This window comes from Sciurus carolinensis, chromosome 13, assembly GCF_902686445.1.
Source record: "Sciurus carolinensis chromosome 13, mSciCar1.2, whole genome shotgun sequence".
Classification (NCBI taxonomy): domain Eukaryota; kingdom Metazoa; phylum Chordata; class Mammalia; order Rodentia; family Sciuridae; genus Sciurus; species Sciurus carolinensis.
The window spans coordinates 76,735,285-76,746,300 of record NC_062225.1 but is presented as its reverse complement, the minus strand read 5'-3'; the positions used below and the strand labels follow the sequence as shown (position 1 = coordinate 76,746,300).

Below are 11,016 nucleotides of genomic sequence, written 5' to 3'. Positions count from 1 at the left end.
CTCTGTTCTGAGCTGAATTATGTCCCACAAAAATTCAAGCATTGAAGTCCTAATTCTCAGTACCTCTGAATGTGACTGTACTTGGAGGTATTCTTTAAAGAGGTAATTAAGGTTAAATGAGGTCATTAGAGTGTGCCCTAATCCTTATGTGAATTACTGTGCTCATAAGAAGAGGAAATTAGGACACCAGCAGGCACCATGGAAAGACACGGTGACGAGACAGCCATCGACAAGCCAAGGATAGAGGAGGGCTCATAGGAAAGAGAACCCGCCAACATCAATGCCCTGTGCTTTTGGCCTCCAGAACTGTGAGAACATCAATGTCTGCTGTTTAAGTCACCCCGTCAGTGGAACTACGTTGTGGAAGCCTTAGGAACCGACCTCAGGGAGCTGGTGGCCAGAGGGGGAGACACCAGTCTCATAAGGAGGATTGACAAGTCTCAAACCTGGATCCGGACTCAGGGAGGCCTGGAGTTTGTTGAAAACTGGAAGCATACAGGGATCACTTCTCTGTCAGGAACACAGTTATTGGAGTCTTCACTAGGGGAAAAAAAAAAAAAAACCTATGTTTCTAAGAGTCCCCAGGTCACTTATATCCCCAGGGGCCTAAGAACACTAACTCCATCCCCATAGGGGCCTCCTGATTCCTCAGAGGTCCTGGCTGCCAGACCCGCCCCCTGCTCTGAGAGTCAGTTTCCCATTCACAGGGATTCAGAAGCTCCCCCTGTGGGGTGGGACTCACATGAATGCTCTCAAAGGAGCTTCTTTATCCCAGAGCCTGAATCTCTGACAAAGAGGACATCTTCACCTGTGAATTAGCTTGATTTTTCCAGCTGCTGCTTCTGACTTGACTGGAAGGCCCGGCCTCTATACACACGGTAGCTCTGAAAGCCAGAGCAACATTCTCCATCTAATAGCAGCCTTTAAAAAAAAATTGCCAAGAAACATCCTCTTTCAGCAGGCAACTTAAAAAATACCCTTCCAAAGAACTGAGTTGTCAGTATAAACGTATAAATGGACCTTTATTAGAACCATAAAAAAAGGCTACTTAACATGTAATTGGACCATTCTTCATGCTTAAATACACTGTTAAAATCGTGTCAATAGCTAAGTTAGAACCCCATGGTAAAAGGCAAACATTTTATCTTTGGGCTCATTTTATAGCCTGGTAAGATGAGATCACATCAATCTCTGATTTTCAAAAGACGACAGAAAGGAATTTTCCCAGACACTTTCCCATCATTCCATTTCTCCTCTCGGATTGACTGAAATTAACTAATGGAAAAATCACTCTACGAAGATCACCCAAATGCTTGCTCCAAGCAGGATGGACAGGAACTCAGGTCCCCCTTACCCGATATGATTCCATTTCCATTTCCTTCCCTAATCCTAATGTTCATAGTACTGTTTATTATCAACCAGTTTATAGATCTCTAGTTAATATTTGCTCAGGGCTTATGTTGATTTCTCAATACATGCAATTTTCTGGTTTCATCTTTATCTTCAAGGATTAGATTGGATCGAGCTGCCTTGTAGTAATTTAGTTTTTATCTTATGCCTTACAGTTTTATGTTCTTGTAATAGCACTTGCTTTTCCTTTTTTATTTAATTAAATATATCTTATTTCACAACTACAGCATTTTTGTTTCGAGTTTATTTATTTAACAGCTGGCAGGGTGCTGGTGTTTTGTAGAGGGAACCACGCTGTGTATTTTTAGACATTCAGAAGTTGGGGAATGCACCAGCTGAGAAGAGGGAAGAAAAATCTGAACTTGGGAGATGAATGCATAGAGATTAAACTTGGATTGCTTTGGTTGCATGATGGAGTTCCATACATTAAGTTCTTAAAATAAAACAGACACAAAAACAAACAACCCAGAAGTGTATACTTAAAAGTAGGTCTAAGAAAGAAGCTTTAAGATTCAGTCTTTGCCCTTCTAAGAAACAACTGCCTCTGTCCATTGGTTTAGCCAATCCAGAAATACCAGCTATTGCTAATGCCTTGGGAAAGTGGGTTCATGTGATCCACCAAAAGATCTACAGATTTATAAGGCTCTCCTGCCACTCTGTACCTAGCATCTTGGGCACAAAATCTGTATCAATGTAAGACATGTACAGGAGTACAGTAACCTCTGGCAAAAGAAGGATTGTATCTGACTTTGTTCCAATTATAACTGAAATGCCAATGATGGGATTTGATCATAACTGGGATCCACAGCCCTCTATTCACTCATCCCAACAGGTTCCTTCTAGGTATGAAGCAACAGCATCACAATAGCTCAAAACCGGGGTGGGGGGTCACAAGAGACTGGGGTACAAAATTTAACAAGACACTCAGGCACTGAGTCAGGCAAAGTTTGCACAGATTTTGCAAACTAGACACCTCGCGTCGTTCATACTAGTCAGGGTATCTCTATAGTCATCTCCTGGAAATATTCCTCTTATAGCTACCACCATACTCAGAGGGCACAGCTGAGAAGGAGCTGCCAGCCCTCAGGTTCCCTGTTACACCCACACCTGGGATCATTTGGAAGTGTCAGCCAAACAACTTTCTTCCTTACTGGCCAGGAAGTCTCTGCTCCAGGTTCTTACCCATGAGATTCACCGTCTTCTTTCAGGACCCCAGGGAGAAAATATCCTGGAATATTCTCCACTGTTTCCCACTTGTCCACTCAACTGTCAAATCTTACTGACTATTTCTCTGTGTGTCTCCAGTTCTTTCCAGAGTCACGGCTGCTTTAAACCAGGCTTGCATCAATATACGGTTGAGTTACTATGCCAATTTCCTAAACATCTCCATGTCTCCAGGCTGACCAGCCTCTATGACATTCTCGACAGAAGTGGTTTTCAAGGGCTTAGGTCTTCAAACAGCAGCATCAACACTACCTGGACACTTGAGAACAATGCAAATTCTCAGACCTCATCCTATAACCTCATGAATCCAAACTCTAAAGGAGTCATTCAACAATCATGTTTTCATTACCTTCCAGGTGATCCTGATGCTCAAAAAAGTTCAAAAACCCCTGCTCATGGTACTCAGGTCAAGCTAAAATCCATGCTACTTTCTAGCTTAAAAACCCTTTGTTAAATCAGCATACTACAGAGATGCAGCCACATCAATGTTCATAGCTGCTGAATTCACAATAGCCAGACTGTGGAACCAACCTAGATGTCCTTCAATTGATGAATGAATAAAGAAACTGTGGTATATATATATACAATGGATTATTACTCAGCTATAAAGAATAATAAAATTATGGCATTTGCAGGCAAATGGATGAAACTGGAGAATATCATGCTAAGTGAGATAAGCCAATCTCAAAAATCCAAAGGATGAATGATCTCACTGATAAGCAAATGATGACACATTATGGGAGGAGGGGGCAAGAATGGAGGAAGGAGGGACTGTATAGAGGGAAAAGAGGGGTGGGAGGGGTGGGGGGAAGGGAAAAAATAACAGAATGAATCAACATTACCCTATGTAAAATGTATGATTACGCAAATGGTATGCTGTTACTCCATGTACAAACAGAAACAACATGCATCCCATTTGTTTACAATAAAAATAAATTTAAAAAAAAAAACCCGGTGTTGCCCTGCGGCCTCCAGCGCCGCTACAGCACCGGTTTCTCATCCACAACTCCAGTCACCCGAGCTTGAAATGTTCCCGGAACTTAATAGCCTTCTGAACACCACCCCTGCCAGGGTGGAGCAGGGGAAAATGACTCTACTTTGTGATGCCAAGGCAGTTTCCTTGTCCACCATTTTCTTTCCTTCTACCTCAAAGCTAACTGTAAAGTCTGCTTTGTGGCACTCGTCCAGTCTTTCAGTCACTACAATATCGTGGGACAGAAGCTGGGTGTCAATCTGACCATGGCACGGAAACGTGGGCAGCTTATATTCCTTGAGGGTCTCAAGTCTTCAGTGGACGTCTTCTTCCAGGATCAGGAGGAGCCACATCCCTTGCAGTTTCTCAGGGAGGCCAGTGCTGGGAATTTGGAACCATTGTATCAGTTTGTGCGGGAGGCCCTGAAGCCCGTGGATAACGGGGAGGCTACTTGGAAGTGTCCAGTGCTGCTGGTGGATGACCTCAGTGTATTGCTGAGTCTAGGCTTGGGGGCGGTGGCCGTGCTGGACTTCATTCACTACTGCAGAGCCACCGTGTGCCAGGAGCTAAAGGGAAATGTGGTGGCCCTGGTACATGATAGTGGAGATGCTGAGGATGAGGAGAACAACATCCTTCTGTATGGCCTCAGTCATCAGAGCCACCTAATCCTGAGGGCTGAGGGCCTGGCCACTGGTTTCTGCAAGGATGTGCATGGACAGCTGAGGATCCGTTGGAGGAGACCATCGAAGCCCACAGCCCGGCGAGATCAGAGCTTCACCTATCAGTATAAGACACAGGACAGGAGTGTGTCCTTTTTTGCCAAAGGAATGTCTCCTGCTGTTCTGTGACCTGATTTAGGGGCAACCGAGGCTCCTTTGGACTGTTTGGGATGTGGAAGACAAAGGAGCCCCGCAGGATGGGTCTTGTGCCTTTGTCATATTGTTTCAGACTGAACTGGCAGCTCCCCTGACACTCGGGGAGGGGCTGTGATGGTATGTGTGCCTTTGTGCTCTGGGCCCTGTTCAGAAAACATGATGAAGATCCACCACCCTGAGAGAGGCTGTATGTTCAACCCCAATAGAAGGCACTTTGGAGCTTTCCATGTAAATACACTGTAGCTCCACCTGCCCATTTTGGGTTGTTATGCCTTTTAGGGCAAGAGTGGATACAGTGTGCCAGCAAGTGATATCCTGAATGGCAGGTGTCCAGAGTGACAACTAGGACAACTGTGGCCGGAGTAAAGTGAGTTCCCAGGTTGGGCCCCCTGGGGGTTGTCTCTTTTAAGTTTTATCTTCATCTTGCAAAGATACCAGCAAGAAGCAGGCTTAGAGAGGGTTGGGAGCGCATTCAAGGCTTAGAGCAGGCTGTAGATATTGGGGCCTAACTCCTAAGTTCACACTCCCTGATGGTCAAGGAGCCCAGGGGCAGGCCCTACACCCAACAGTGTGAACCTTCTGCCTCTCCTGTTTTTTTGGTGTTTGGCTCATATGCTGGAGTCCTTGACATCAGGGGCCCTGTGTAGTGCACAGGTGGGTATAACCTTGGTAAAAGAGGTAAGGAAAGTTCTTGATACCAGGCAGGATGGGGCCTTGGTGAGGAGCTGGTTCAGATGTCACTTTTGAAGACTGCAGCAGGTGAGCTCTTGCCCCAGCATCCTGTAGATGACAACTGGTCCCACTCAGTCCCCTTAGTTAGGGTTACCCCAGAAGGGACATCAGGAGTATTCTCTTAAAATGGGTGCATTGTTTTGTATGTGAATAATAACACAAGGAATTTTATCTTAAAAATAAATGAAAACCTATTTTGCAGTGTACTAAGGAAAAAAAAAAAAACCCTTTGTTGATCCCTTAAGGTGAGGGTCAGTCTAACTCACCAGCCTGACTCTCCCAGTACTTGTCAATACATGCACATTGCATACCTCAAACTTCAGTCACGATGCCCTCCAGAGGGATCCTCAGAATAGGAAGACACCCTCCTTAGCTACCTTCCACTCTGCAGGAATAACATCCATGCATCCAGTAGCCATATTATTCTGTTGAAAGCAGGCCCACAGCAGTGACTACAATGCTGGCGATGAATTAACCATGCAGCAGCAGTAGATAAGACTGAGAGTACAGAGGGGATTTGGGGAATACAGGTGCTGCCAGCCCACCACTGGCCAACCCTGCTGTCAATAATTTCCCTACAATGTCTCATTGAACACTCACCAAAAAAATCGTATGAAGTACTGATGGGAGCAAGGAACCCAGTGTGCACAAGTGCAAAAGCAAATGTCCTGACTTAGAAAGTAGAGTAGAAATAAGTATAAAAAGAACAAAAGTGCTACAAAAGGATCCACGCTTGTCAAGGTTAAGTCCAGCCCAGAGCCCGGTGCCTACTTTCTACCCACTCTAGAGCCCAACAACCATCCCAGGCCCATCCGTGACTGCCTCAGTGCACTTTCTTTCTTTGCTGTTGTTGTTGAGGGAATAAAGTCAAAGGGGCCCTTCTCTTAAGCCCTGGTCCAAGACCTGGCTGCACTGATTTGACTGGATCAGGATAAACAGAACTAGCCACAGAAAGGAATTGGGAGCCTCAGGGCCCAGGATTGAGCACAGCTAGACTATGCAAGCCCAAATATCCAAAACACACTTGACTTAGGCCAGCCCCAGCTCACTGCCAGACCCAAGTCTGGACTTCACTCAGCTGAGTTCAATGAGATCACTGAATAAGCCTCTCTCAGGACCTATCTGATATAAGTGTCTGCGCCCAGCACACTGGTCAGACAAATTGTGCCCCTGGGCACAATGAGGTGGTAACCTGAGGTTTCAGTAGCTGTGGAGAAGCTACCCCTAAACCATCTTCATGTCCTCAACCTTATGAAGTACCACCGTGCTTCTCTGCTGGAGCCCGACCTCAACTCTCCATCTTGGGAGTGGGGTGGGGAGGGGGCTGCTTTTGAATTTTTTCTGTTAGAATCTGAGGTTTTCAAGGGTGTTCTGCCTTTCAGATTTATTTCAGCAAGTTGCTGTTAATTGTGTTTTCAATTAGTTATGTTTAAAACATCTTGAGATTTGGGCAACTGAAATTGCAGTGCATTAATAATTATTAAACAGAGGTTCTAATCCATTATTTATTGAATAAATTTTTAATACTAATGCAGAATCCATTGTCACTGCCACCATGAGTTTGGCCATTAAGGAAAAAGCTGACGAAAGGAAACTGAAGCCCCAGGATTCTTAAATGAAGGCCTGTGGAGCAGAGCTTCCTGGAGGAAGGATTGGCAGCTGCTTCTCTTTCATGTCTGTTTAATCAAGGCTTTGTTGCCTGGAGAGACTGAGAGGGAGAGAGGGAGTTCCCACATAGTAGGTATTCAGTAAATGTTTGTACAAGGAGCAAATGCGTACATGTGTAAATAAATGAATAAATGAACCTAAGAGGACTTAAACCAGGAGATATTTTTTAAGATCTAAGCTCCTTACTACTTTAACCATTAGCAAACACTTACAGAGCCATTCAGTTCAGTGCCAAAGTGTCCGTGATGGATAAGACAGTAATTCCTTCCCTTTTGGCCTAACACATCATCACAACGCACATTTACCTATAATGATAACAAAATGTGGTGATTCAAACTGGCGTCAAAGGCCACTTGAGGGAGTGACCCAGGCTGTGGCAGTAGATGTCTTCAGTAGGCATAAGATCTTAGGTCCCAGGGGCTGATTTTTCCAGATGTAGAAAAGAGGAAAGGGCAAAATAGCAACTTGCAAAGCACTTGCAAAGACAGGAAGAGCTGTGAACGTGCTCAGAATCATTCAGTGTGCCGGGGAAGGAGGGAAGGAGGCTGGAGAGGAGACTGGGAGTGAGAAAGTGGAGATGTCATAAGTCGCGGTGAGAAGTTGGTTTTCATCCTATGGACAATTCCACAGGTGGCTGTTAGAAAGGGAACCGATCAGTCAGATTTATATTCCAGGACAAATGTTCCAACTCATGTTCTATGGTATAATCTAAGCCATGAGTTGAGGAATCTTGGCTACAGGTGCAGCTTGGGGGATGAGAATAGGAAAGACCGAGTGACTTCATAGCGAGAAGGGTGAAAGAGGCACCAACTCTAAGCAGGGGACAAGAAAGGCAGAGTGGAGTCAGATGTGTCCCTGCGCTGGTGTAGTGGTTTAAGGAAGGAGGGCTAGTTCCCCCAGTGCACTGTTGACCCTGAGGGTCTCCAGTCCCTTTTTCCTACTATGCCTCTAGTGTGGTTCAACTTGGCCAAGCACAGAGATGAGACACATACGGTGCTTAAAGAAGACCCAGGTGTAATAGACCACTGGATCCATGTCCTCTCACTCCTCCATCACATTCAGGACAGTCCTGGGATTCAGAAAGTTCTTAAGACTCGCGTAGTACCAGGACTCTGAGCCCCTGGTTATGCAGCCTTGCTAGCTGGAAAGAATAGAAAGGAAGGGGGTGGGGGGAGGGGGTGGTTACACAATTCATTAACCCTCTGCCTTCCTTCCCAGAGACATTCCTGGAAAAGCTTTGGAATCCCTCAGGACAGACAGCCAAAGGCCATAGGAGACAATCTCTGTGCTAGAGAAAGTGCAAATGAGACAGATGGCATGAGGAGACAGGAGGCCTCACTGCCTGTTCCTGTTGAGAGGTGTCTGTTCCAGGGGACTGTGAAGTGAGGTCAGATGGAATGGGTGGACGCAGAGCAGAGAGGTGTCAATCCAGGATGTGGACAGTAGGAAGTGCACTAAGCCAGGGAGCAGCAGCCTTCCTGGGTTTCCAGCGCTCCCTTTGTCTTCCCCAAGTTGTACCTTCTGCTGTTTTTCCTACCTGCTCCCTAAATGTAAGCTCCTTGGGGAAGAAACCTAAGCTTTTTGTCTTTATATGTCCACAATGCCTAGCAAAGGGCTTAGCGCATAGTACACACTCAACAAACTGTTGAAGAAGCAAATAAATGAACTTTTTAAAAGAAACTACTATGGAGTAGTTGAGTACTTCATAAATGAGTTTCAATTGCTTCTAAGCCATCATCAAGTTGGCAAGAAAATATAAAACAATAAGCATCACAGTCAAGTAAACACCACCATGTGACTTTCTAAAGATATGCTACATACTCAAAGACAACAGAAAGATCCAAGGGGACACACAGGTACAAACTGGAAGGACTTTATGTGACTCTCTGGCTTTAAAATTATCTTGGTTATTTGGGTCACTGACTTCAGGAGGGACTGAGAACCCATTCATAACACTTGAATTTGGGGGGAAAAAATCTTTATAAAGGAAAATGTTGTACTTTGTGGATGTTCTGTGTCCTTAGGGAAAAGAAAGTCAGGAAAAGAAAAACTGCAGCCAGCCCAATCAGGAAGAATTGGCTTGGGGCCAGGAAATCAAAACAAGAATGAATTTAGCATTAGTGTTGTTATAACCAATTATCAGGAGATTTTTATACATATTTTACGGGAAGGAAGAAGGAAGGAGTGGTAGTCTTCATTAAAATTACACCAGCTAATGAACAGCAGGACTGAAATGTTCCTTCTCACTTAGCTATTAGATGTGGTAATGTCATGCCACTGAGAGAAACAGACCACTGTCCTCTTTGATGTATAAATCCATGATTTTTAAAATAATAATGACACAACAAAACAATAAAACACATAATGATCATAAAGATTATGTCATCTAATTTGACATCCACAACAGACTTCGGGGTGCCCCCTACCACTGTCCTTTTCTACAGGTGAGAAAACAGGGATCTGAAAGTTAACCAACATTAGATCTGGGACTCTAACGTGTGCCTTCTGACTTCCATCTCTTCCTTTTCTTCTCGGTGGGCTTGGAGAGTTTTCTAATGGAACGTTCCCTGCAGGCCTGGGAAATGGTGACAGTTCTTTTCCCAGGTAAGAGCTGAGCTGACTGAAGCACCGTCTAACCCACAAAGCCAGAGCTACAGAGGCACGAGTGGGGCTATCCAGCAGGGGCTTGCATCCCATCATTAACAGCCTGATACGCCCACTTTTTCCAGGCATGGATTCATCATAGAGCTGGCCCCACTTAGAAGCCAGGGAGGGGTTCAGCCTCGAGCAAGACTGCCTGTAGGTCCCATTAGAGCCTTGTTCATAGTTGGAAATCAAGAAACAGAGGGTGGAATCTTATTTTTTAAGCCAACATCAGTGGTGTGTCCCTGGACTGCATCTTCAACTCTGCGACCCCTGCTCTCTGGCCCGCTGCCTCAGCAGCAGGCTCACTGTAAAGCGAAAACACAAACAGCATCACTGGCCTGCGGAGAGTGTGTGCTGGAGGAAAAGGAGCCTGCACAAGCTCTGCTTAATGCAGCCCCCACCCCTCCTGGGAAGACTGTCACACTCTCTTCCCTCCCTATAACTGACCTTGGCCCTCAAAAGCAGAAGGGAAGGCAGAGCTCCATGCAAGACCTAAGATGCTCGCCAGCTGCAAGATCACACTCCAAAGCCAGCTCTGTCCAGCCTGTGTACGGGCCCCTAAAGCAGGAAAACACAGCGGCCTGTTTGTGCTGACGGCTTCTGTGTTGTTCCACTTCCAATTAGGCCCATCCTGCCCTTTCACAGGCAATGAAAGCACATCTCAAACGAGAGCCCACCCCTTTTCCCTTGATGTTATTAAACCTCCTCGTTTCTCCTCTCCTCCTCTGCAGTTAGTAACTCCAGTCTGCTTGGAGCTAAATGACCCAGTTAATGCAGCCTGATGGCGACCACCCTGCACTGACTCAGGAGCAGCCCTCACAACAGAGGGGCTGTCACACACAGCATCACTATCCATTCAGTTCGTCATTTACGTTTCTAAGTTAGGAACCTCAGGGCTAGTGCGTCTGAATCCCCAAGGGGAGCTGAGTCCCCTGAAGTATGATCTCACAGGTCAAACAGTCCATCTCTCCACAGGCTTGGATGGATGAGCAAAAGTTTCACCTTGTTTATTAAAGGAGCAATGCTTTGTCTTCTACAGAAACACACTGAAATATTTATAGATGAGATGATGTGATTTATGGGATTTGCTTCGAAAAAGAACATGGGAAGCGGTGAGAAGGCATGGATGTGGAGGGATGGGCTTGGCCTGGGTAAATCACCACCAGGACTGTGCAGTGAATGAGCACAAGCATGTTCAGTAAAAGATTCTGTCCACCTTTACTTACACTCAAAATTCTCCATAATCAAAGCAGACCATTCCTCAAACCTGAAAGGTTGCAATAAACACTCATTAAAAAGCACATTTTTAAATAGATTCCAAGATAGGCTTGGTGTCTCTCTCACTAATTCAGACTGTTTTTCCACTCATTAATTGGGTTCTTACTTCCAGTCTTAATCAGAGGACTTCCTTCCAATTTATCCAAAATTTTTTTTATTTCAAAAACAATCCCTCCAGGAAAGCTCCCAGATTGCAAGTCATGTTGACAT

General features: G+C 45.2%; 1 protein-coding gene across 1 annotated transcript; it reads left to right on the top strand.

The window, feature by feature from the left end:
* The first annotated feature begins 3,661 nt into the window (after positions 1–3,661).
* LOC124962695 (elongator complex protein 6-like) lies at positions 3,662–4,460 on the top strand. Its single transcript, XM_047521846.1, is given in 2 exon segments — positions 3,662–3,740; positions 3,743–4,460. Coding segments are annotated over 2 exon segments (792 nt in total). The 3' UTR covers positions 4,456–4,460.
* Positions 4,461–11,016: the final 6,556 nt, after the last annotated feature.